General features: G+C 40.9%; 1 protein-coding gene across 1 annotated transcript in view; it reads right to left on the minus strand.

Moving 5' to 3' along the window:
* Positions 1-19,703, minus strand: part of CLVS1 (clavesin 1) — a 194,248-nt gene extending 174,545 nt beyond the window's left edge. The window contains exon 1 of the mRNA XM_062189571.1: positions 19,249-19,703. Coding sequence (XP_062045555.1) covers positions 19,249-19,703 — 455 coding nt within the window. The remainder of the gene's footprint in view (positions 1-19,248) is intronic.
* Between the last annotated feature and the right edge of the window lie 4,840 nt (positions 19,704-24,543).

Below are 24,543 nucleotides of genomic sequence, written 5' to 3' on the forward strand. Positions count from 1 at the left end.
TAGAATGCTGGTTCAAGTCCCAGATTTTCTGCTTTGGATTCAGCTCCCTATTAAAGTGCCTGGGAACACAGGGAATAACAGCCCAAATGCTTGAGTCCCTGTCACCCATGTGGGAGACCAAGATGGAGGTCTAACAGAAAGAGGGAAGGAGAGAGCAAGAGCGAGAGAGAGAGAATCTTCCGTCCATTATTTCACTCCAGAAATGGCTGCAATGGGCAGGGCTGCATCAGGCTAAAGTCAGGACCCTGGGACTCCAACAAGGTTTCTCTCATGGGTGGTGGGGGCGGGGGGCAAGCATTTGGGCCATCTTCTGCTGTTTCCCAGGCACATTAGCAGGGACCTGGATCAGAAGTGGAAAAGCCAGGACTTGAACTGGAGTTCCAGTAGGGGATGCTAACATTGCAAGCAGCCACAATACCAGCCCCAGAACTGGTTAACTTCTAAACCAGAAGGGTGTAAGTGGGGAAAAACAAGAAGAAAAATCTTGATCAGACCAACAGAAAGCAGTGCTCAGTGAGAGCATGTGTAGTGATGCCTTGTACTGTGAATTAGGAAAAGCCAGGTGCTCTCTTGACTGCAAATCGTCATGAAGATGCAAACAGCATTCCAGGAAAACAACTTAACTATATGTATTAAAGAGCTATAAAAATTCTCATTCACTGATGACTAATTCAACTTCTTTAATTTATCCTAAGGAGGGGGTAATTGAAGATGCAGGAAAATATTTATATATAAAGATGTTCATTGTACCAACATTTTTAATGAAAAATTGTATATAGTCTAATGCCTTGCATTAACTGAGTTTTAAATCATCCAGTCAGGGTAGGTGTTGTGGTGCAGCAAGCTGAGCTGCTGCTTAGGATGCCTAAATCCTCTATGGGATTGCTGGTTTGAGTTCTGGCTATTTGGCTTCCAATTCAATTCCAGCTAATGCAACTTGAGAGGCAACAGATGATGGCTCAAGTGCTTAGGCTCCATTCATCCACAAGGAGATCTGGGTGGAGTTCCAGGTTCCTGGATTCAGCCTGGCCCAGTCCTGGTTGTTATGGTTATTTGGGGAATGACCCAGAAGATAGAAGAAATCAATCAATATCTCTCTCTCTCTCTCTCACCCCCTCTCTTCTTCCTCCTCCTCTGAAATAAAATATAATTAATTAATTAAAAACAGGATAGAATATTTGCCTTCCTACTACCCCCTCAGAATTATACTTTTGGGTCAACTAATAGAAGAAATATATATAATGTAGTGGTTCTTAAACATCTATGAAAATAGATAAAATGTGAGAACATTAAAAATCATGTACAATACCAAAGAAAATAAAAAAAAAAGAAAAGAAGAAAAATCATGTACAATGTTTACATTGTTTACATCTGTTTACATTGAGAACTGAGTTGCTGGCTACCTTCTCCACATGTGTGTACATCTACAATTTCAAGAGATTCTTATGTTCCCAGGAGCCTGTGGTGAACCAAGATTGGTGTCCTTCAGTTAAGAATGAGCCAAGTTAAGGTGTTTCATTTATCCAGTAGCTTCACTACCTATACCACTGTGGAGACCAGGGAAGAAAGAATTATATTTCTCTCCACCACTAAGGAATAAATGAGCTACTCTCCCTGTTAGTGTTCCTATCTCTGACTCTACCTGGGGATATCTGGGTACTGGAGGGCCCAGAGCAGTATACATCTAATCTATAAATGTAAAGGATTTGGCTATGGTGGTGAGGCCACAATAATTTGCATCATGACAACTATTCTGAAAAGAAGATTATGATAGCTCAGAAGAGGGTACCAAAGGGAATGGACCCAGGAACAATGCTGTGTGTATTCTACTGCCTTAAAGTAGATGTGAGAGAAAGACATGGAAGATAGTAAAAGATAAAAAGAAGGATAAACTATTCTATTTTCCCTCTCAATACATTCTTCTTGAGACACAAAGCCTTTTATTTAATAGCTAAAAAAAAAAGTCTGAAAATCAAAGCACAGAAGACAGTCGCCCTTTGGTAGAAACGAGTTTTAGTCTCAGTTTAAATGAAGACAAGTGATATTCTGTCAGGCAAAGGAGAGTATTAGAGAGAAGGAATGTCAGAAGTCAGAGGGGAGGTATGAGGTATCCCATACGAATGTAAAGTTTGAGAAAGCCTGAAAAGAAAGCTGTTCAATCTTTTTTCTTTCTAACTGGAAAACAGAGAGAAAGAGAAACAAACAGAGCACATCCATCCACTACTCCCCCAAATGCCTGCAAAAGCCAGGGCTGAGCTGGGGCTGAATCATGCTGAAGCCAGGAGTCAGGAAACCAGTTCAGGTATCCAAGGATCTAACTACTTGAGTCATCACAGCTATCTTTCAGGGTCTGCATTAGGAGCAAGCTGTAATTAATTTGGAGTTGGAGTCAGGACTCAAAACCAGGGACTTTTATGTAAGACATAAATATCTTAACTAATAGGCTAAATACCTGCCCTCACCCAAGTTTTCAATTTTGTACAATTTCAAATAGATGCTGTAATAGAAGGTGCTGCATGCCTTGCCTGCTGGTGCATTAGCCAGAACTGTGTTTCTGAGCACACAAATGAGATGTTATAAAATTCATGCACTGCTACAGCTCATTTAATTTATTTCTTGGGATTCCCATAGATCCTCATCCAAAGCATACAATTCAACAAGTTTGGTTTTCTGGCTTCCTGATCCACAGAAAATTAGAAGGAGAGGGGATTTTGAAGCAGACCCACTAACTGCACCTTGAATTAATGAAATATTTGGAAATTCATAAAGCATAGCCATGTGGCATGGGGACTAAGTCCTATAGACTCTGAGAATCTTCATCATGGTGGTTATTTCACAGCCCAGGATACAATGATTTATATCCAGTGTGGTCAACATTTATCATGAAGCAAATATTAAATTATACATAGCAAAGGTAGGGAATGGAGAATGCATTCTAAATTTGATTTGTTTGTTTTAGCAAGAATTGAATAAAATAAAATTGTTTAATGGTCTGTAAAAAGCAGCCCTAAACTATTTGGAAATTTAATTTCTCTGGAATACCATCTTTGCTGACAAAGATATAAGGTAAATGAGGCATTGCAGTATTATTTTCAGAGATTTCACAGATCAACTATCAAACTGAAACACTCTATATGTGGTGGTATGATACACCAACAAATATGCACACAATAAAATTATATGATGGATTAACTCCTCAGAAAATCATGGATAAATGTGTTATCAACAGAATCCACAAAAACCTTTCAGGGCAAGCTGATGGTGAGTAGAACTAAGAAGCCATTTACAAAGAACAAGACAAGATAGCAGGCTTTCAATCCCTGAGCTTAATAGAGAAGGTAGCATCTTGAACAATGGAGATTTCTATAATCTGAAATATTAACCCCACACAAGGACACATTTTAAGAGTTGGAGAAACAATGAAACATCCACTTCTACATTCGTATTAATTACCTGAGAAAACTGGTACATGGAGCTCAAGTAACACAGCAGAGAGCATCTATAGCACCCGTGCTCTATTCTCTCATCCTGTGCCCTTACTGCTAGAATGGCTTCTACTCCATTAGGTCTTTTACTCCATTAGTTCCTGCTGAAATCATTGAGCATGAAGTAAATGGAAGCCTACTAGTTTTCTCCTCCTTCCTTCTCAAGTTCAGTTGCACACAACTTCAGCCAGCTCCACAGGAATAACATCTTTGGGAAGAGTCTAGAAAGACCCTCCCTCTTTTGGGTTTTCCAACATTTCAGACTTCTCCCCACAGTTCAGTCATCCAATAGGATGCCATTGCACCTGCTCTGTACCTTCAAACACCAAGGGAGTCTTGCCTCCAGAAGCTTCCCTGAAGCATGAGAAAGTGTGCAGTAAAAATGAGTGCATCAGGAATTCAGGGAAGGGAAAAGCAAAATCACTTCTATCCCAGCCAGGCAAATTTCCTTACTGTGGATATGAGCTTTGAAAGATGAGTAGAACTGATTGTGTCCTTACCATCAAGCCCAAATTACTTCCTTCTTGGCTTCAACCTGTTTCCCTGGTCTCATCTATTACTACATGAGCCCTTGTGTTCTATGTTCAATGGAAACAACCAAGGTTTTCTCACTGTGGTAACAAGCCCTCTCCCTCAGGATTATCTCACACCATGCCCTTTTGTCTCAAACAGCATCCCACATGTTCCCCTTCCTTCACTGGCTCACATGTCCTTCTCCTTCAAGTTAGATAGCACTCCAGAAACAATCCCAAAGGCCCAGCTTCACATCTGGGTTAGTTATCTCTTCTGTGCTCCTGTCTGGCCAATGCTCCTCTCATGATAGGAATGAAGCCTGAGCAAGAGGAATTACAAAAGCAAATGTGGAGAAGGGCTGAGAAGAGGATGGAGAAAGGAGAGAGGAGGGAGTCTCATTTAAGTCAAGTGGAAGCTGTCTCTTGGGTAACGAAAGTAATGCCAAATGATGACGGTTTGATATTGCAAAATATATGGCAGACACTGAACCAACATTATTAGGCAACTGTAAAGATTTCCCAGCAATCAAATATTAGGTACCACAATCCCCAACAGCAGGCCTCAAACATAATTAAGGCAGTGTGAGGAAGGGGAGAAAGAGATCCTTAGTATCAAAGCACTAACCAACCTTGTGACATTGGCCATATTAAATATCCTGTGAATGGGGTCAACACTGTGACTCAGGGGATTAAAGACCTGTCCTGAAGTGCTAGCATCTCCTATGGATGCCAGATGAAAGTTCTCTCTCTCTCTCTCTCTCTCCCTCTGTTTTTCTTTCACACACACACTCTCTCTCTCCCTCTGCCTCCCTTATTTCCTCTGCCTCATTGTAACACTGCCTTTCAAATAAATAAATAAATCTTTAAAAATACCCTGTATTTGAAATGAGCATAATAATCCCTCCATTGTGGGGCTGGCGCTGTGGTGCAGCAGGTTAATGCCCTGGCCTGAAGCACTGACATCCATATGGGTGCCAGTTCTACGGTTCTACTCCCAGCTGCTCCTCTTCCTATCCAGCTCTCTGCTGTGACCTGGGAAAGCAGTAGAGGATGGCCTAAGTCCTTAGGCCCCTGCACCTATGTGAGAGATGGCAGAAGCTCCTGGCTCCTGGCTTCGGATTGGCGCAGCTCCACCAGTTGCGGCCATCTGGGTAGTAAACCAGCGGATGGAAGACCTCTCTCTCTGTCTCTACCTCTCTCTGTAACTCTCTCTCAAATAAATAAAATAAACCTTAAAAAAAAAATCCCTCCTTTGTACATTGTTGCGAGGGTTGAATGAAACCACAAGGCACAGGGAGATGCTTAGTGTCTCAGAACATTGTTAATATAAACAGTGCAATTCAAAAAGCTACTGTGGGAGTGTGTATTTGAAACGAGATCCAGAGACATTTAGCAGGGAGTATTGAGAAGTGAAGAAACAGAGGCACAAGGAAGAGAAAAACAGGAAGGAGCAGAAAGAGAATGTACAAAGAAAAAACAACACATCACTTTAAAACCTTCACAACAAAATTTACCCTCTCTATTTTCTTGTCTGATGTTACATTTTGCAGTATAGTAGCAATAACTTCTACTACTTTATAGTACACTCACAATAAATGGCTTCTGAGCTTGATTTACAACTTTGGAGTAGCACAGGCATTTAATCATTCCCAGCAGCTGTTTAAGGTTCTGTATATCACCATTCAGGAGGGATTATCTGGGAACCATATTTAAAGAGCAAGAAAGCTGGCTCTTGCAGCTCAGGACTTGGGGCTGGTATTGAAGTGTGGGCATGGACTAGGAGGTTTTCTTCTTTGCTCTATGATAATCTTATAAAGGGGCCAAAAAAGGCCCTTTCCTAGTTTATTGAGAACTGGGAAAAACAGTTCATAGCCCAGGAAAAGACCTTATGGCTTGTCATACACAGGGTATGGAAGTCAGCTGTGTCCACTAGAAAATGTCACAGAGAAAGCAGCATCTAGTCAATGCCATAATTAAAAATGCCCTGTCTTCATGCCCTCTTTTCCTGACACTGGCCTATTCTCTGTTTAAGAAACTTTTGTTCATTAATTTTTATTTATTTGAAAGACAGAGAGACAGGCAGAGATCTCCCATTTACTGGTTCACTCTCCAAGTGTTTGCATCAGCCAGAACTGGGCCAGGCTAAACCCAGGAGTGTAGGCTCAATCCAGGGCTGCCACCTGGGTGGCAGGGATCCAAATATTGAAGCTGTTACCTGATTACCTGCTCCTTCCCAGAACACATTAGCAGGAAGCCAAAATAAGGAGCACAGTCAAGAATCAAACCCAGTCACTCCAATATGGGAAGCAGGTGTTCCAAGAAGTATCTTACTGCACTAAATGCCCGCCCCTGACACTGACTTTTTTTTTTTAACTTTTATTTAATGAATATAAATTTCCAGTATACAGCTTATGGATTACAATGGCTTCCCCTTCCCATAATTTCCCTCCCACCCGCAACCCTCCCCTCTCCCGCTCCCTCTCCCTTTCCATTCACATCAAGATTCATTTTCAATTCTATTTATATACAGAAGATCAATTTAGTATAAATACTTCAACAGTTTGTACCCACATAGAAACACAAAGTGAAACATACTGTTTGAGTACTAGTTATAGCATTAAATCAAAATGTACAGTACATTAAGGACAGAGATCCCACATCAGGAGCAAGCGCACAGTGGCTCCTGTTGTTGACCCAACAAATTGACACTCTAGTTTATGGCGCCAGTAACCACCCTAGGCTGTCGTCATGAGTTGCCAAGGCTATGGAAGCCTTCCAAGTTCCCCGACTCTGATCATATTTAGACAAGGTCATAAAAGACAGGTTGAGGATAGTAACCAAGATCCTAAGAGTGGCCTTAACCAGGTCTGAACAATTATACAGCATTAAGTGGGGAAGAGGACCATCAGTACACACATGTTGGGAGTAGAGCCATTGGTGGTAGAGTAGAGGTTATGATTACAAAGGAATGAGGCCCAAGTGGACTAGACAGGGTCTAGAACAAAGGACAGAGTCATTATTAGAGGAGCTAAGAAAGGTGCTGACTAAGCTACAAGTAATTTTTCTGATTGAGAGGCAAATAGAACCTGATAGAAGGGGCTTGATAATAATCTGTTGGGCTTTAGGCCTTGTAAGTTAAGAGGCCCAGACCTATCTATCTCTTCACATGGGGTATATCCTAAGGGAGGTGTGAACCTCCTAGGGGAAGGCACTCTGTTGACTTTCATTACTTGGCTGGCCTTTTTAAAGGGCAGAAAAAGGCCGGCGCCACGGCTCAACAGGCTAATCCTCCACCTTGCGGCGCCAGCACACCGGGTTCTAGTCCCGGTCAGGGCACCGATTCTGTCCCGGTTGCCCCTCTTCCAGACCAGCTCTCTGCTGTGGCCAGGGAGTGCAGTGGAGGATGGCCCAAGTGCTTGGGCCCTGCACCCCATGGGAGACCAGGAGAAGCACCTGGCTCCTGCCAAAAAAAAAAAAAAAAAAAGAAAAAGAAAATTTAAAAAAAGCAAAAAAAGGGCAGAAATGAATTGCGCCCCTTACATCACAATTTCTTGTTGTTGTTGTTGTTTGTTTTGTTTTCCTGCTTTATGTTCCATTCATTTTATTTTTTTATTTTTTATTTTTTATTTAATAAATGTGAATTTACAAAGTGCAACTTTTGTATTGTTGTGGCTTCCCCCTCAATCTCCCTCCCTCCCGTGGCCCCCCCCCCATCCCGCCCTTTATCGAGTTTCATTTTCAATTGCCTTCATATACTGAAGATCAACTTAGTATATACTAAGCAAGGATTTCAACAGGCTGCACTCACACAACCACACAAGGTATAGGGTACTGTTCGACTAGTAGTGTTTTTACGTTTCATAGTAAAACACATTAAGGACAGAGATCCTACGTGGGGAGCATGTACCCAGTGACTCCTGTTGTTGATTTAACAATCGGCACTCTTATTTATGACGTCAGCAATCACCCGAGACTCTTGCTATGAGCTGTCTAGGCTATGGAAGCCCCTTGAGTTCACCGACTCTGAACTTGTTTAGTCAAGGCCGTATCACTTACAGCACAATTTCAAATTGAGTTCACTGAGGCCAAGTTCAGCCCTAGGTGACTTAACAGGAGTTTGCTCTGAGTAGGAAGAAATTATTCTTAGCCCAGCAAATTTCTAGCCATTAGAGGAATTTTTTAAAAAAAACTACAAAGTAGTGAGTGTTGTGTCTTTTAAATTTCTGGATTTATAAGTGATGACTTGGTAGGAGCAGGTGGCCTAGAAAGATATGCTGTCAACAAAAGTTTGTTCTCTGGTCTTCACTGGGCTCCCTCCTCTGCAAATCGATCTCCTTTGTAATAGTATCATTAGAGCTGGGTGACATCTGACATCTTCCTGTGGGGCAGCCACCCAGTTGGGTAGTGACTTGCATTGTTGCAATATCTCTAAGTAGAGACCCTACTGCTTTTTTTATTTTTTCAATCATTGAGGAAATGGCTCCTAACAGGCAAGCTGTTAAGGACATGAGATCAATCACAAGGGGCTGTTGACAGTAGGCAGAAAGCAGTTAAGCCATGGACTATGTGGAATTAGAGTGTGAGTGGTGGAGTATGTCTGATAAGGAGTTTCTATGGAGGGAGAAGGTTTTAAAAGGAATATTTGATGAAGAGTTTGGTCATCTCACCTGACAAGCCATAGACACATCTGGTGGGCTGACAAAGCAGCAATTTAGACACATTATAAACTTTTCTGACTTCATTTTCTCATTAATCAACAGCATTTTAGAAGCATGTAATAGAGGTATATTCTATTTTGATATTTTTCAGCTGAATGACAAACCAATATCCTAGGCATTTTAGATTCTGGATTAGGTTAAAATGGAAAAACCATCTTAATCATGGAAGAAAGGAAGTGCCTGTTTTTGTATTCAGTCCCTTCCTGTGGATACATACCTCTCTTCAATCTCATAGCTCTACAAAGTACATGGTATTACCAAATAAACAATAAGACTGAGGGTCAAAGGGGTGCACCTTTTGACAAGCTCAGGGGGTTAGGAGTAGCAGAGTTGGGGCTCTAACTGGCAACTGAAAGCCTGTGTATAAGTAACTATCTTAATGCAAGGAATGGAAGATGGCAAAGACAGCATCTCTGATCGCTGTTTTAAATCAGGCTCAGGTTAGAATCACTTTATAGCACATGTCCCAAGCAATATACAGTTTCCTTTGTTGGCCTGTGGATTTTAGAAATCAATATTGTTTCTGTTGTCATTGTTACTATGGTCTAACAGAACAGAGATTGGAAAAGGATTTCCCACAATTTGTTTGTCAGATCCCTGTGAGACTGGAGTATGTGGCAAGAGGATTTACCTTTGAGCTCTGAGTTCCCTGTTGAGTCATCTGAGACCTCAAGAGACTGGTGAAAACTTGCTCCCTGATCCCTCCCTGAGAGTCCTCTGAATGTTTGATTTAAGAGTCTCCAGACTTGGCATAAGAGCTCCCATGAGAAGCTTTGCAGCTTATTTTGACTGAGGAGCTATACCATTTTAACCACTTATAAGCTGTGTGAACTTGGATGGATTATCTAGCCTCTCTGAGATTCAACTTTATCATCTACAAAATATGAATCTTAATAATGCCTTCTGAAAGCATTCCTGCCTGCCACACTGTTAAGCACTTAGTAAGCATTCAGCGTTGTTTGGTTTTGTGGTTGCAATAGCTCTCCTTCTCTTCAGCTCAGTTTTGCTTGTTCTCAAGCTCATAACAAAGAGAAAACTGATCACTACCAGAGAGCTTCTGAAGTGTTTTTATAAGAACAAAGGGCTCTGTCTTAGTATGTTTTGGGGTTTTAGGAGTGGGGTTACTTCATAGTCCTGGTGAGAAACCTAATGTCTCCATGGCTTTCTTGTTCTCTTCCTTTCCCACCAGTATTAAAGAGGGATAACTGGAAAACTGTCCCCTTTCATGCCACAAGTTCTTATAACTGAGGACCATCAAACTGAACACAGATAACTCTGCTACTTGAACAAAGTTCTTCGATGTTCTCACAAAAACCAAGGGTGAGCCCCAGTCAGCCAGCTGATTTACAGCTTGAAGTGTTATCTCTCATCTATTTCCTTGGGGTTTTCATCACAAGAAAGAACTTCCTCAAAGCTCACCTCCCACTGCCAAATCACACCACAGAGCTTTGGGGCTTTGGGCATCACAGTCCTTGAGAGGATGTGCAGATCAGCAGTGACCAGTGATGTTTGAAGGAACTGCTAGCTATCCAGCATATCTGTCAAATTACTGCAAGATGTAATGGGACAAGGAGCAGCAGCTGAGCTGGCCTCCCTAGAAACAAGGAGTGGCAAAGCACTCATTCCCTAGGAACGGACAGATTCCTAGTTGTTTTGTATGTTATACATAGTCATATGATGGTGTTCTCTCTTTCAGAATTGTGATGGAATATCAGGTATCAAGTATCTTAGTGATGGAATTAGTGAATTAATTGTGATGGAATATCAAGCATCGTAGTAGCATTCATCTTCCCATCACTGAATGCCTTGAAAGTCCTGGGGGCAGAGGTCACTGCTATGAGACCATGAGACAATGAGGTCAGAACAGGAATTCTGCCTGGGGACTGTCAGGAGCTGCTCCAGGACTGAATATAGAGGGCATAAGGAATGAATGAATGAATGAGACTTGGATTCATCCCCCTAAAGACAATTTTGTCTATTGGTCAGCACCCCATGTACTTTCTTGTTTTCTCAAACTGAACCAATTAATCCCTCTCTGCTTTCTTTCCATTCACACTGGGCACCAGGTAGGCCATGGACTTTGAGCCTCCCGAGTCATCTCAATGTCTAGAGCTCCCAGTTTGTGATGCACAAAGTCCCATGCTGTGACTTCACTGCTTATACTGAGTCACTTCGTGCCTCTAAGGCTGAAGAGAGAGTTGAGGGAGTTAGTAACCAATACACATACACACACACACACACACACTGAATTTAGATGCTAGAGCTTCGTTTGCACTCAGCAGCACACCAATGATAAAGATTTTGATTGCTGAGGACTTTGGAAACTTTCAGTTCAGGGAATAAGACCACATAGAGAACTTGGTGGGAAAGCTTAGTCTTTTTTGGTCAAATTAGGGAAGAATCTCTGCTCTGTTATGTATGAGAGCAACTCAAGAAGTTCATGGACAGACAGGTGTTTGGCACAGTGGACACTGCTTGGGATGCCTGCCTTCCAAATCAAGGTGCCAAAAGTGGAATCAAGTCCTGACTCTCTTTCCAATTCTAGCTTCCTGTTAATGTGTACTCTTATAGGTATCAAATGATGGCTCATGTACTTGGGTCCATGCCTATTACATGAGAAACCCAGATTGTATCCTGGGCTCCTGGCTTTGGCCTGGCCTAACCTTGACTGTTATAAATGTTTGGAGACTGAGAAACAGGTAGAAGACTTTCTCTCTCTCTCTCTCTCTCTCTCTCTCTCTCTCTGTTTTTAAATAATATTTTTTAAGCTTATGTATAGAAAGGGGGAATTAAAAGATAAGTTCATTGTGGTGCAAACTTTTTAAATCTATGTGTAGTTTTTCAAAAATACATATTTTTCATAAACTGCTTTTTTCAACATTATGTGTACATAACATAGATCTTTGCAAGACAATGCAGACCTTAGAAATAATGTACAGTTGGCCCTCCTTACCTGAGGATCCTGCATCTGCAGATTCAACCAAGTGCAAGAAAATATTCTTAAAAAATAGTGTCTATATTAAGCAAGTTCCAACTTTTTCCTAGTAATAATTCTCTAAGCAATACATAACTACTTACATAGTGCTTATATTAGATATTACAAGTAATCTAGAGATGATTTCAAGTATATGGGAGGATTGTGTAAGTTATATGTAAATAATACCCAATTTTATATAAAAGACTTGAAAATTCTTAGATTTTGGTATCCACAGGGCATCCTAGAACCAATTCTCCACGAACACCAAGATACAACTGTGGCCGGCGCCTCTGCTCACTAGGCTAATCCTCCGCCTGCGGCGCCGGCACACCGGGTTCTAGTCCCAGTCGGGGTGCCGGATTCTGTCCCGGTTGCCCCTCTTCCAGACCAGCTCTCTGCTGTGGCCCGGGAGTGCAGTGGAGGATGGCCCAAGTCCTTAGGCCCTGCACCCCATGGGAGACCAGGATAAGCACCTGGCTCCTGGCTTTGGATCAGCGCAGTGCGCCGGCCGGGGCAGCCATTGTAGGGTGAACCAACGGCAAAGGAAGACCTTTCTCTTTGTCTCTCTCTCTCACTGTCAAAAAAAAAAAAAAAGATACAACTGCATTTGAAACACTTGGCACAAAGACTCTTTTTTTTTTTTTTTTGACAGGCAGAGTTAGACAGTGAGAGAGACAGAGAGAAAGGTCTTCCTTCTGTTGGTTCACCCCTCAAATGGCCACTATGGCCAGCACGCAGCGCTGATCCGAAGCCAGGAGCCAGGTACTTCCTCCTGGTCTACCATGCGGGTGCAGGGCCCAAGCACTTGGGCCATCCTCCACTGCACTCCCGGGCCACAGCAGAAAGCTGGACTGGAAGAGGAGCAACCGGAACAGAACCAGCGCTCCTACCGGAACTAGAACCTGGGGTGCCAGCGCCGCAGGCGGAGGATTAGCCTAGTGAGCTGCGGCACTGGCCGGCACAAAGATTCTTAACAAAGGGTAATTATTGACCCTGATATTGGGATCTTTCTACAGTCCCCACTGGGCTTTCCAAGTGGGCTCTAGCTATCCAAGGGACTTTGGAAAAATGGAGGTCTTTTTGGAAGACAGATTGACAAAAGCCTATCTATTAAGAACGCAGCAGCTCCACATCCAAATGGGCTTTTGAGAAACTCTTTTCCCAGTACTCAGATCATCTCTCTTGTGACTCAGTGTGCTCATGAATGCACTCATTCTTCAAGAAATCCACTTAGAGTCTTTCACAAGCTCTCTGAGTATCTATGAAACATCAAACCACATGGCCTGAGCAATTGGCTCCAGATGTCTTCTGAAAGAGTTTGCAATTGGAAACCCTGTGTCTGTGTCGAAGTTTTTCCATTGATTAGTCATACTGCTCCTGACTAGGAAGCATCTTCTCCTCCCCAAGCCTCTTTTTTGTCATCAGTAACTTAGTAATGTTGAATCTTCAAAATGATTATGAGCATTAAATAAAAAATACATGAAAATTCTTTGGAATTGTAATAGTATATTACACGGTATGATATACAATGTATAGAATATATAGGTGCAGGATTATGGATCATAATATAATTGACTGGGATCTGAGAAATCTAATTCGTCTGAGAAGTGCTGTGCTGAGCCAAACTGGAACTGGAGGCAAAATGAAAAGCCAGAAATATTTATCTTGTTTCTTCAAAATTCTGATATTTCATTCATCAGGAATTTTTGCATTAATTTTTAATTTTTAAAAAATTTTACAGCACTACTTACATTGATTGGCAATTTTTGATGCCCTCTTGAATTTTTCCCTACCCTGTCTTTTTTTCTTCCTGCTCAGATTCTGTGATCTTGACTTGGGCTCCCTAATCTTTAACCCAATGGGCTGTGCATTAATACAAACCTTTTATTCTATACTCTTGGGAGAGAAAGCTTACTGGGTTCTTGGTCTTCTTATCCCTATATCCTTGAAGAGAGTAATGAAGTTGCTTTTTAGTCTGCTTTTTTTCCTCAACAGATGACATGAACTTAACTCTTCCTTAAAATACCTAATCTTCCATGAAGGACAAATTTTTCAACAAATTTTCAACCTGGTTGCTGATTTCTCAGCATAAAAAACAAACAATGCACTTACAAAACAATGTCCAGTGTAATTTTATATATTCAGACTTGTAATATGTATCCAGTTGTTTTTCCCCTATCAAGAAACTGGGGGACCAGCTGGGTTTATACAAAGCAAAAATGGAATGCTAATAGAGCATATGGTGGAGTTTTTATTATCTGAATCCACCCCCTCTCAAATGCTTTCCTTACATCATGAAAATATAAAAAACACAATAGGCAGGGGAAATAAGATTAGGTAACTGCACAGAGCCTCCCAGACACAACTAAGCTCTCATAGAAGACTTTGGAGCAAGGTAGCTTGGGGTCTCCTTTGCATGTTTCAGAATTTTCCAGGTGAAGGAATGTTGATAATGACATCAAATGCTGCTGTCATCAGCATATTGTGACCTATTATCCCAGCTATATACCTTATTTTTAAAGAAAAAACTACCACTTCTAGAGTAAAAACTAGTGCCAATGCATGATAACTGTCACCCCATTTTTTAGGTAAGACATTTAGGGTAGTAAGAATTTGAGTAACTTGCTAAAGATTCCCTGGCTGGTTAGGAGGCAGCTGGAAGTTGAAGCCAACCATATGGTTTCAGAGTTTGTGCATTTAATCACTATCCTATTGTTCTTTTGGGTACCTTCTAGTAGGGCAGTTGAGATTAATCCTTGCAACAGCTCCACAGGCCAGATATTTTACCTATTTCCATTTGATGAAAATGCAGCTCCACAGTAGAATAACTTGATCACACTTATCTCTTTTTTTAAGTGATGGAAATCCAGAAAAATATAGACATGATTCTCTGTTTCCATATCTCCCTGCCTGACACCAGAGCATACAGCACATCAGGCTATGTGACCAGGTATGAGTCTGCAGCTCAGAAGCAGGAAATGGATTTATTTTTTATCAGAATTTATAGGGGCAAATTGTGGATTCTTTCTAATGCTGATAGGAGGTCAGGTGAGAAAGATCAAAGCGCTCAATGAACTATAGTGTCCCCTCAGGTCTCCACTACATACCACACTGGCGATCCAGATTATTAACTCTGCTGACTCTGGATGGGGCAGGTTCATTTTATGAGTAAATATGTGGATGCCAATTTCATCTAATCCTTTCAGTTCAGCCCAATAGCCTCAGAAAATACAGAAGCCAGACAGCTCTCTGCTAAGCACCAGTTGCTGGACAAGGCCAGTTATGTTCCCACAGTCCAGTCACTGCCTTGATCTCAGTTTTCATACCTAATCCAAGAAGACAGAGACCTTCACACACCTTTGGAGGATAGTGCTTCCCATTCCTCATTGTTCTATGTTTTTGTTCACATGTCTGAGTCTAGGTGGGTGAGGTATACATCACTTTAATAAATATTACTATGCATTTTCATCTCAGGAAACCTTTCATATAAGACATTCAAATTGCTTCCCAGTCATCTCAGGTACTCAAACATCACTTTGCAAAGCTGTGTTTACACTTCCAGATTTTTGGCTCTGTTTGGGTTGGGTTGTTGAGAGAGAAAGCAGACAACTGGTTTGTATTGGTATGTGGGCAGGTCACCTTCATCCCACTTCTCCCATTTGCAAATATTGTACACTTGTCTCTGGTTCTAATTTATTTACCAATGGTATTCTGTTACTTTTCTGGTGGAATATTCTAGAATATTAGTAACAATACTATAAGCTAGAGTCTATTGAGAGCTTAACATATGCTAAAGAAGGAGCCATGTTTCTTCAATGCATTATTTAATTTAAGCCTCCCAATCACACTGTTAGTTAAACATTGTTATCATCCCCACCTTAGAGATGAGGAAACTGAGTCTCAGAGAGGTTCCTTCTCCAAGATCATAAAACCAGTAAATTGCATGACAATATCTGCATTAAAATGAAGTTTCTTGCATTTAATGATCTTTTTCTGCCAAAAGGATACCCCTATAATTACCACCTGTTTGATAAAACTGAAATGGTTTGAAACAAATAATACTGTATAGTTTGAAAAAATTGGTAAGTGAGGAGAAAGAGTGAAAGAAATACTTCAAAATGCCAGTGAATTAGGAGTCCATAAAGTGAATTTTAAAATCCTTCTCCATCCATAGGATCAGCTGAATGAGCTTCACATTCATGAGCCTTTAGAGCTAGAAGAGATCTCAGGAATTACATAGTTCAACCTTCTCATTTTACACAAGACAAACAGAGAAGTGAAGCAATGTGTTCAAGGCTTCTATAATCACAAACATTTGGTTTATTTCCTCAGAGACTTATTTTTTCATACTTATTAACAGCATATCTTAGGAGATAAGCTGACCCAATTCTAATACAAAATAAAGTATTTCACTATGGCTCATTTCTTTATCTGCACATCACTACTGATTGGTGATCTTTGCATCATCTGTTTGAGCAGATGGAAATTCTAGAACACTGAACACAGCTTAACACAAATGAAGTCAACATGATCATTCTCCAGAATTATCAAAACTTTCCTGTTTCAAATTCTAAACTGTTCATGTGGGGCCGGCGCTGTGGCATAGTGGGAAAAGCCGCCACCTGCAGTGCCAGCATCCTGTACGGGCGCTGGTTCAAGTTCCACTGCTCCACTTCTGATCCAGCTCTCTGCTATGGCCTGGGAAAGCAGCAGAAGATAGCCCAAGTCCTTGGGTCCCTGTACCCACTTGGGAGACCTGGAAGAAGATCCTGGCTTCTGTCTTCAGATCAGCTCAGTTCCAGCCATTTAAATCAACTGAAGAGTGAACCAATGGATAAAAGACCTCTTTCTCCCTCTGCCTCTCCTTCTCTCTTTGTATACATCTTTCAAATAAATAAATAAATCTTTAAAAAAAAAAAAAAAAACGTGTTCATGTGCCATTCTCAGAAGCATGGCATTTCCCTCTAGTTTAATGCTGATGTCCTTGGTTAATGATTTGTGTATCTCAGAAAGAACCACCCTGTGGTACATTGTGATTAGCTGTCTGTAGGTCTGCACCATTGCAATGGGGTCTTCACTGAGAGGGACCACGTCTTCTCATCATTTTTCTCTAAGTGCCTTAGAACAAGCTGTGACACAAAGTCCTTTTTCTCCAAATATTTTTTGAGCTCATGATATAGATGAATGAATGTGTAGACTTGAGAATCTTCTTTATCAGGGAAACATGAAATGAGAGACTCATCATTAATTATATTAATTGTGATATGATATAATATTAACAAATATGATTTATTATCACACCATTATAAAATAGAATATAAATGTGGAAAGCCAACCCAGGCCCAAGTGTAGACTCAACCAAAATCTAGACCAATGGTGTTAAACAGTCCAAATACATACAGTCAAGTATTGTATTGCTATATTTCAAATTTATCAACCAGAAAATATTCAGTAATTACTTAATTATCTCACACTATTATTTGTATGAAGAGAGTATTTGTGTGAGGCAGTGAAGAGACACCCAAGATACTCCCTTTAATGTCATTGCAAGGGTTCTTTGATATATTTTTAAATTTAAACCTCTGTATTGCTTTTTTAAAAAATTTTATTTGACAGGTAGAGTCATAGACAGTGAGAGAGACAGAGAAAAAGGTCTTGCTTCCATTGGTTCACTCCCCTAATGGCCGCTATGGCCAGAGCTGCTCCAATCCGAAGCCAGGAGCCAGGAGCTTCATCCTGGTCTCCCATATGGGTGCAGCAGCCCAAGCACTTGGGCCATCCTCCACTGTTTTCCGGACCACAGCAGAGAGCTGAAGAGGAGCAACCTGGATGAGAACCAGTGCCCATATGAGATGCTGGCACCGCAGGTGGAGGGTTAACCAAGTGAGCCACGGCGCCGGCCCCAAACCTGTGTATTTCTAATTCATAAAAGTTTCAATGATGGGCTTGGGAAATTGATTCACTCAAAAGCAACATTCACTGACTATTGTGCCATCAGCCAAAGAGATAAACATGCAAAAGACACAGACACTCTGACAATCCTACAGTCTTGTGAGTAGGGTAAGAATACACAGGATGTGTCCAGGATAGTTGAAACTATAGAGGGTGGTTGATCTCTCCTTTAAGTGTCTTATTGGCTGAGTGCAAAGTGTTGGAGGCAAAGTTTATGCTTTCAACCAACTGGACAAGGGAACAAAAGAAGGGCTGAGGATGAAGAAGAGTTGGAAACATAGAAGGGGAACCATAAAGGGCATTACTTTCCTTTGAAGGCCTTTCAGGCTACTGAACAACTGTGATCAGGGGAGGGACTTAGTGGAATTTTAAAAGGATTATACTATCTCTGTACTATTAAATGGAGACTGGACTAGAGGCAAAGATGCCAATTAGGAGGGTAGTGCAATAATGTAAGTGAGAAGTAATGAGAACCTAAACCAAGACAACCAATCTGGAAGGTTTTTAAGAAGAAAGTGCTAGGATTTGGCAGTTAGTTGGATGTGAAGACCAAATCAAGGAGTTGTCAAGGATGACTCCAAGATTTTGGGCTTTAGATTTCTGGGTGGATGAAAGAACAGATAGAGTGGGGAAGATGATGCTTTCAGTTTGGGACATACTGACCTTGGGGTTCTTTATAGACTGGAATTCAGGAAAACAGGATATTAAAATCATTGAGGGGATCCAAGAAATTATTTAATGTGTCAAAAACATTTGATTTAAAACCATATATTGAATTCATTTTTGCTGGTGTTAAAGGTAACATTGAAAGCAGAATCTATGCTTCTTTAAATGAGCAGCTCTCAGTTTTATTAAAATAAATGACCCGGGCTGGCACCGTGGCTCAATAGGCTAATCATCCGCCTTGCGGCGCCGGCACACCGGGTTCTAGTCCCGGTCGGGGCACTGGATTCTGCCCCGGTTGCCCCTCTTCCAGGCCAGCTCTCTGCTGTGGCCTGGGAGGGCAGTGGAGGATGGCCCAAGTCCTTGGGCCCTGCACTCGCATGGGAGACCAGGAGAAGCACCTGCCTTCAGATCAGCGTGGTGTGCTGGCCGCAGCACGCTGGCCACGGCAGCCATTGGAGGGTGAACCAACGGCAAAGGAAGACCTTTCGCTCTGTCTCTCTCTCTCTCACTGTCCACTCTGCCTGTCAAAAAAAAAAAAAAAGAAATAAAGAAAGAAAAAAAAAGAAATGACCCATTCTGATGAATAGAAAAAGGAATTCTATGGTCTCTTACAATTCTAACACTGATTCTATCATTCCAAAACACTGGGAATCCAGAGTTGCCTTTTGATGAGAGCACATCTGTTACCTTAATACTTCTTTTGTGGGTATATGGAATATATAGAGAATATATATATGGAGAGAAATACAAGCCCATTATCTGAAAACCATTATTTAGATGAGAGCACACCTGTTACCTTAATACTTCTTTTGTGGGTATATGTAAAATAGAGAATATATATATGGAGAGAAAAGCAAGTCTATTACCATTCAACTCCAAACATGCACTGCTGATGCAATGGAAAGGAAAAACCGAGTAAAGACACTATCTACATTTACCTACTCTGATCCCAATTGGCTGCAAACAGCAGAAGAATCTTCCTGCCGTAGTGGTCACGGTTTTCCAGCACTCCTGGGAACCCGTCAATCAGAGCCCTCTTAATGCCAGGATCATCCGCCTTGAAGTTTTTGAACATGTCCAGGTTCAGCTGGCGGTATTGGAAGTACTGGGCCAGGAGTCTAAAGGCATCTGCTTGGTGAAACTTCCTGGCTCGGAGAAATCTCAGGATGAAGGCATCATCTGTACGCAAAAATCCAATGTCAGGTCTGGTGATGATCATGTCCCTGACTTGCTGAATATCCTGATGTAAAACATCTGGGTTTTCATTCAGTTCCAGGCGTGCTTTCTCTATAGTCTCTGGACTAAGCCCAGCTTGTAAATGGGTCATCGTGGCCAAATCTCCTTTCCAAGGGCTTAATTTCTGATATTTTGGAAGAGGAGAGACTGGTCCCATTCACCTGAGGGTCTGCTGAAACGGTGGCCCATTCAAGTTTTTCTCCTCCCACACTTCCACTGAAACAGACAGACAGAGGGTCTTCTTGATGTTCCTGGAAAGCAGTAGGACATTCAGGCCCTATGTGGTGGTGGTTGTCCAAAGTAAAGTAAAACCGAGGCCATTGCTTACTGAAAAACAGATGCACACAAGAGAAACAAAACAGAGATGAAAAGAAGAAATTCTGGGTGAATTAATAGGAACTGAGACAGAAGAGCAGTATATTAGGTTGTGGGTCTGATTAGATCATATGTCCAAAGAATAATTGGCAAATTACCCTTTCAATGGCATACTTGGCATGATTTTATTATTGACAATATGAATGGATAATATGCAAGTATTTTGAATATGTTTTGGAGATTTCTTAGTGCATTGACTAGGTAATGTAATAGTGTGTAGTCAGAGCACTCTTATTAATTACCTAAGAAACACTAAAGACCCTTCTCTGTAATAGCATGTTTTATGGGACTATTCACAGGCCTGCATATGGCACAGAAATTATGGCTGCCATACAATTTATTACTTCTCATTAGCCTCATTTCTCAAACAGAGATATTCCCTCCATCACCTTTTATTAGGGTATCCATTTGCATTTTAACAATAAAAAGGGAATGCTGATGGTCACCATTTCCTAAACCCAACTCTGAAAGCACTGGTGGCACGCTTAAGGCTCCAAGCTTGACCTCAATAATCAAATTCAACAGCAGTGAGAAATGAGGCTCAGGTGTTGACCTTTACAAGGGACTTTATTGTCTGCCTTTGTCATCCTTCTGCAAGGAAGTCCAAGGTACTAAAAACTCTTCATTACCTAACCCAAGATCCACTGGTTTGTTTTTTTTTTTAAAGATGTATTTATTTGTTTGAAAAGCAGAGTTATAGAGAGGCAGAGGCAGAGAGAAAGACAGAGGTCTTCCATCTGCTGGCTTACTCCCCAAATGGCAGAAATGGCTAGAGCTGAGCCGATCTGAAGCCAGGAGCTAGGAGCTTTTTCCAGGTCTCCCACGCTGGTGCAGGGGCCCAAGAACTTGGGCCACCTTCCACTGCTTTCTCAGATGATAGCAGAGAGCTGGATCAGCAGTGAAGCAGCCGAGACTCAAGCCAGTGCCCATATGAGTTGCCAGCACTGCTTTGCCTGCTATGCCACAGCACCCGCCCTGATCCATCAGTTTTAAAAATCAATTAGATATAACTTTTCTGTCATCCCAAGATACTCTTTACTATGATAATAATCATTTTAATTGTCTTAAATATTAGGAGGCTTCAGAAAGTTCATGGAAAATGAAATTAAAAGATAAGTTTATTTTGGTGCAAAAATAATTGGAATCCATGCATAGCTTTTTCATAACATGTATTTTCTATTAACTTCTCAAAGACCTCCTTGGTCATCCCTTATGATTTCTATTACACAGAGAAACTCTTGCATTATTTGCACTTTTCTCATTATAAATATAAATTTTAAACTCTCACAGACATCTCTTTGGTCTAACCTGGAAGTTCCAAAAGTCACGTGACATATAAGGCATATATAAAATTGGAGACATGGATTTTTTTCCCTAGTTTTCCTACTTTAACAGCATCTACAAGAGGCAGAATATTTACTCCCACTCTTCTGCATCATAAAAAATAATTCAAAGGACAAAATTATTTTCCTGCTTAATTTAGGGCTAACAGAAATTTCCTAAGGGTGATAATCAACTCACACATTTGTATATTACAATGCCTTTCAGATACAGGATTAATGGACAACATTTTAAGTAATGGTACGTATTTTCAAGATAAAGGAATAAAAGTCATTTTATTTATAATATATTTGTTTTATTAAATAATGTATAAGACAATAGTACTTAGCTCTATAATGCAGAACAAGAAACTGAATCTTGAATTTCAATAATTTAAGAACCCATCATAGTAAAAACAATAAGTAATGAATGCTACAGACTATTCCCAGGACTAGAATAAAACTCCAAAATACATCTAGTTCAATGCTTACTTAATGTTAAAGTTCCCGCTCCAATATCTTCACCATACCCCTTCAAAAAGCAGCCTTATCCACTGCCTTCCTTTTTCAGTTCATCCTTATACCCATGGCAATATATTTTTGCCATACTATTGAAACTGTTCTCACCAACCAGAGACAATGATATGATCTGTTATCTGAACTTGGGCACTAAAGAGTGCAAGCAATAGTGCTGGGACCACAGGCATAAACTGGGTGGGACAGTTCCAAGGAAACCCAGACAGATGGTCACCCTATTAATGAACGGCATTTGTATTACTTCATTCAATAGGCAAATTTCAGACCTCACTGTGGGTGACCTCTATCAGTATTTGACATTGACTACTTCATCCCTCTTAGACCTCTCTCTCACATTTTCCATCTCTTTTCCATGACCCCAAACACTCTGATTTTTTCCTTTACCCTTTCCTGTTCAGTCCTCTCTTTCTGTGATAGCCACTTCAATGCCAGTGTTTCCAGGTTCCTGCCCCATAGTCTAGCCAGCCTTCTGCAGATAACTTCAGTCCAAATCTCCCTCCTGATCTTCAGGTTAGACATTCATCACCAGTTGGACATCCCACAGACACTCAATCTGTTCAAAACTGAACTAATCATATTTCCTCATAATGAATGTTCTCCTCCTCCTTCACTTTGTGAATGACATCCTTTATCATGCAATTTCCCCCACCAGAAACCTGGGAGTTAACTACTATTCCACCCTCTTCCTTACCACCCACTACCAGGCAATCACTTCCATAACATTTCTCAAATCTGTCCAATTTCTTCCATTCCCATTATCAATGTCTTTGCTTAGATCACATCACCATCCGTCTGTTTAGTCCTGCAACAATTTCTTTGATGTGCCCTTGCCACCAATCCATTCTCTGCATTTCAAGTAAAATATGCTCAGGACACTCCTTAATTAACATTCACCATTAATCAAACTGTCCTAGAATAAAGTATAGAACTTGGTAGTATAGTTTCTAAGTCTCTTTATCATCTGATCTCTACCCATCTCTCCAGACTCACCATCTGGCCATGCAGCCACATGGAACCACCTGCAATTTCTTCTCACCTCTGTTCCTGAGCAAACGCTGCTCTCTCTGCCTAGAATGACCTCTGGTTGGCTTCCTCTTGCTCTTCAGGAGTCAACTTCAAAGTCATTCTTCTTAGGAAACCCCACTTGACCTTCAGAGGTCACAGTATCCCCCCACAACCCCAACTGTATTTATTGTCCATTGTCTTTCTCTCTCTGTGTTACACCTTAAAGAGAAGGGGTGGGATTCAATCATCTGTGTATCCTCAGTATAGTGCCTGGCAACAAAGGGGCCAGCTCCATGAACAGTGCAACTTCATTTTGTTCACCACCAGGTCCTCAGTGCCTAGGACACTGGCTCTATGGAGTAGTACTCAGTAAATATCCATAGAATGCATGAATGAAAAAAGAAGTTAAATGCTGTTTCAATGAACAGATACATAATTTCCACCTCTAAGTACCTCCAGGACTGTTTTTCCTTCAAGAAGGCATTGCAGATGACTTTTAATTCATCCCTCATCTACGAAATATTTTTCCCCAGAGAATTTAGCCTAGGCACATGAACTGCAGATCCTTGCCTCCCTGAAGCATGCTGGATAGTGTTCACAGTTCCAAGCCATGGAGCACAACACACAGACCGCAAACCACGGGGATAGCTCATTCCCTACAGAAGATTTAAAGCTGCTTGGAGCAAGTTACTTACCTTACAGTTCAGGGAACTCAACAACATTTCTGAGATAAATTACTGTGAGTTCAAGGGGAGCATTGAGGTTGCGTTTTTCATGGCCTGCTTCTACACAGCTATGCCTCCAATCTATAAAATCTGAAATAAATTTGCTTCCATCTACATCTTTATTCTGTGCTCAGCAGGGAAGCTTCCATGGAAGATACCCAAGCTGGCGTCACTGGATTTCATACTTAGGTGAAATAGATATTTTCCATTAAAGGCAAATCCTTCATATCAAGAGTCAGAACAGACAGCTACTTAAATAACAATTTCAATTGATAATATTTAAGGCACTAGAAATGCTGTGTGGTTGTCTATTGACTGGAATCTCTTGTTCATGTGAAAGATTTGGATCTCAACTTTTATGACTTAGAAAAAAATACATTGCTATTTAATGCTATAATTAGTAATCCAATGGTAGTTTTTTCACTTTATGTTGCTATATGGGCAAAATGTTGAAATCTTTACCTAATATACACTAAACTGATCTTCTGTATACAAAGAGAATTGAAAATGAATCTTTACATGAATGGAAGGGGAAAGGGAGCGGGAAAGGGGAGGGTTGCGGGCGGGAGGGAAGTTATGGGAGGGGGGAAGCCATTGTAACCCATAAGCTATACTTTGGAAATTTATATTCATTAAATAAAAGTTTAATAAAAAAAAAAGAAAAAAATACATTGGACTTGGTATCACATGGGGAAGTTGGAGTGGTTTTCTGTGGTAATAATAATAATAGCCATAATTTATTATTTGTTACAACTATGTTTATTACATCCTGGTCACTTCTAAACTCTCTTTTTAGATACTACAGTATTTAGTCCTTGGAACAACTATATGAAACGAATGTATCATTGTCCTCATTTCGTGTAAATGAAACTGAGGCACAGAAAGGTTAAATGACTTTCACAAGAGCACATAGCTACTAAAAGGCAGAAACCAGATTCAAACTCAAGTACAATGGATTTTCAAAGTGACCAGGGAAGAGCACACTAGGAAAAAACTGTACCCAGATTGAAAATATTTTTGTGCCAAAATGAATTTA

The sequence above is a fragment of the Lepus europaeus genome, chromosome 4 (genome assembly GCF_033115175.1).
Source record: "Lepus europaeus isolate LE1 chromosome 4, mLepTim1.pri, whole genome shotgun sequence".
NCBI classification, from domain to species: domain Eukaryota; kingdom Metazoa; phylum Chordata; class Mammalia; order Lagomorpha; family Leporidae; genus Lepus; species Lepus europaeus.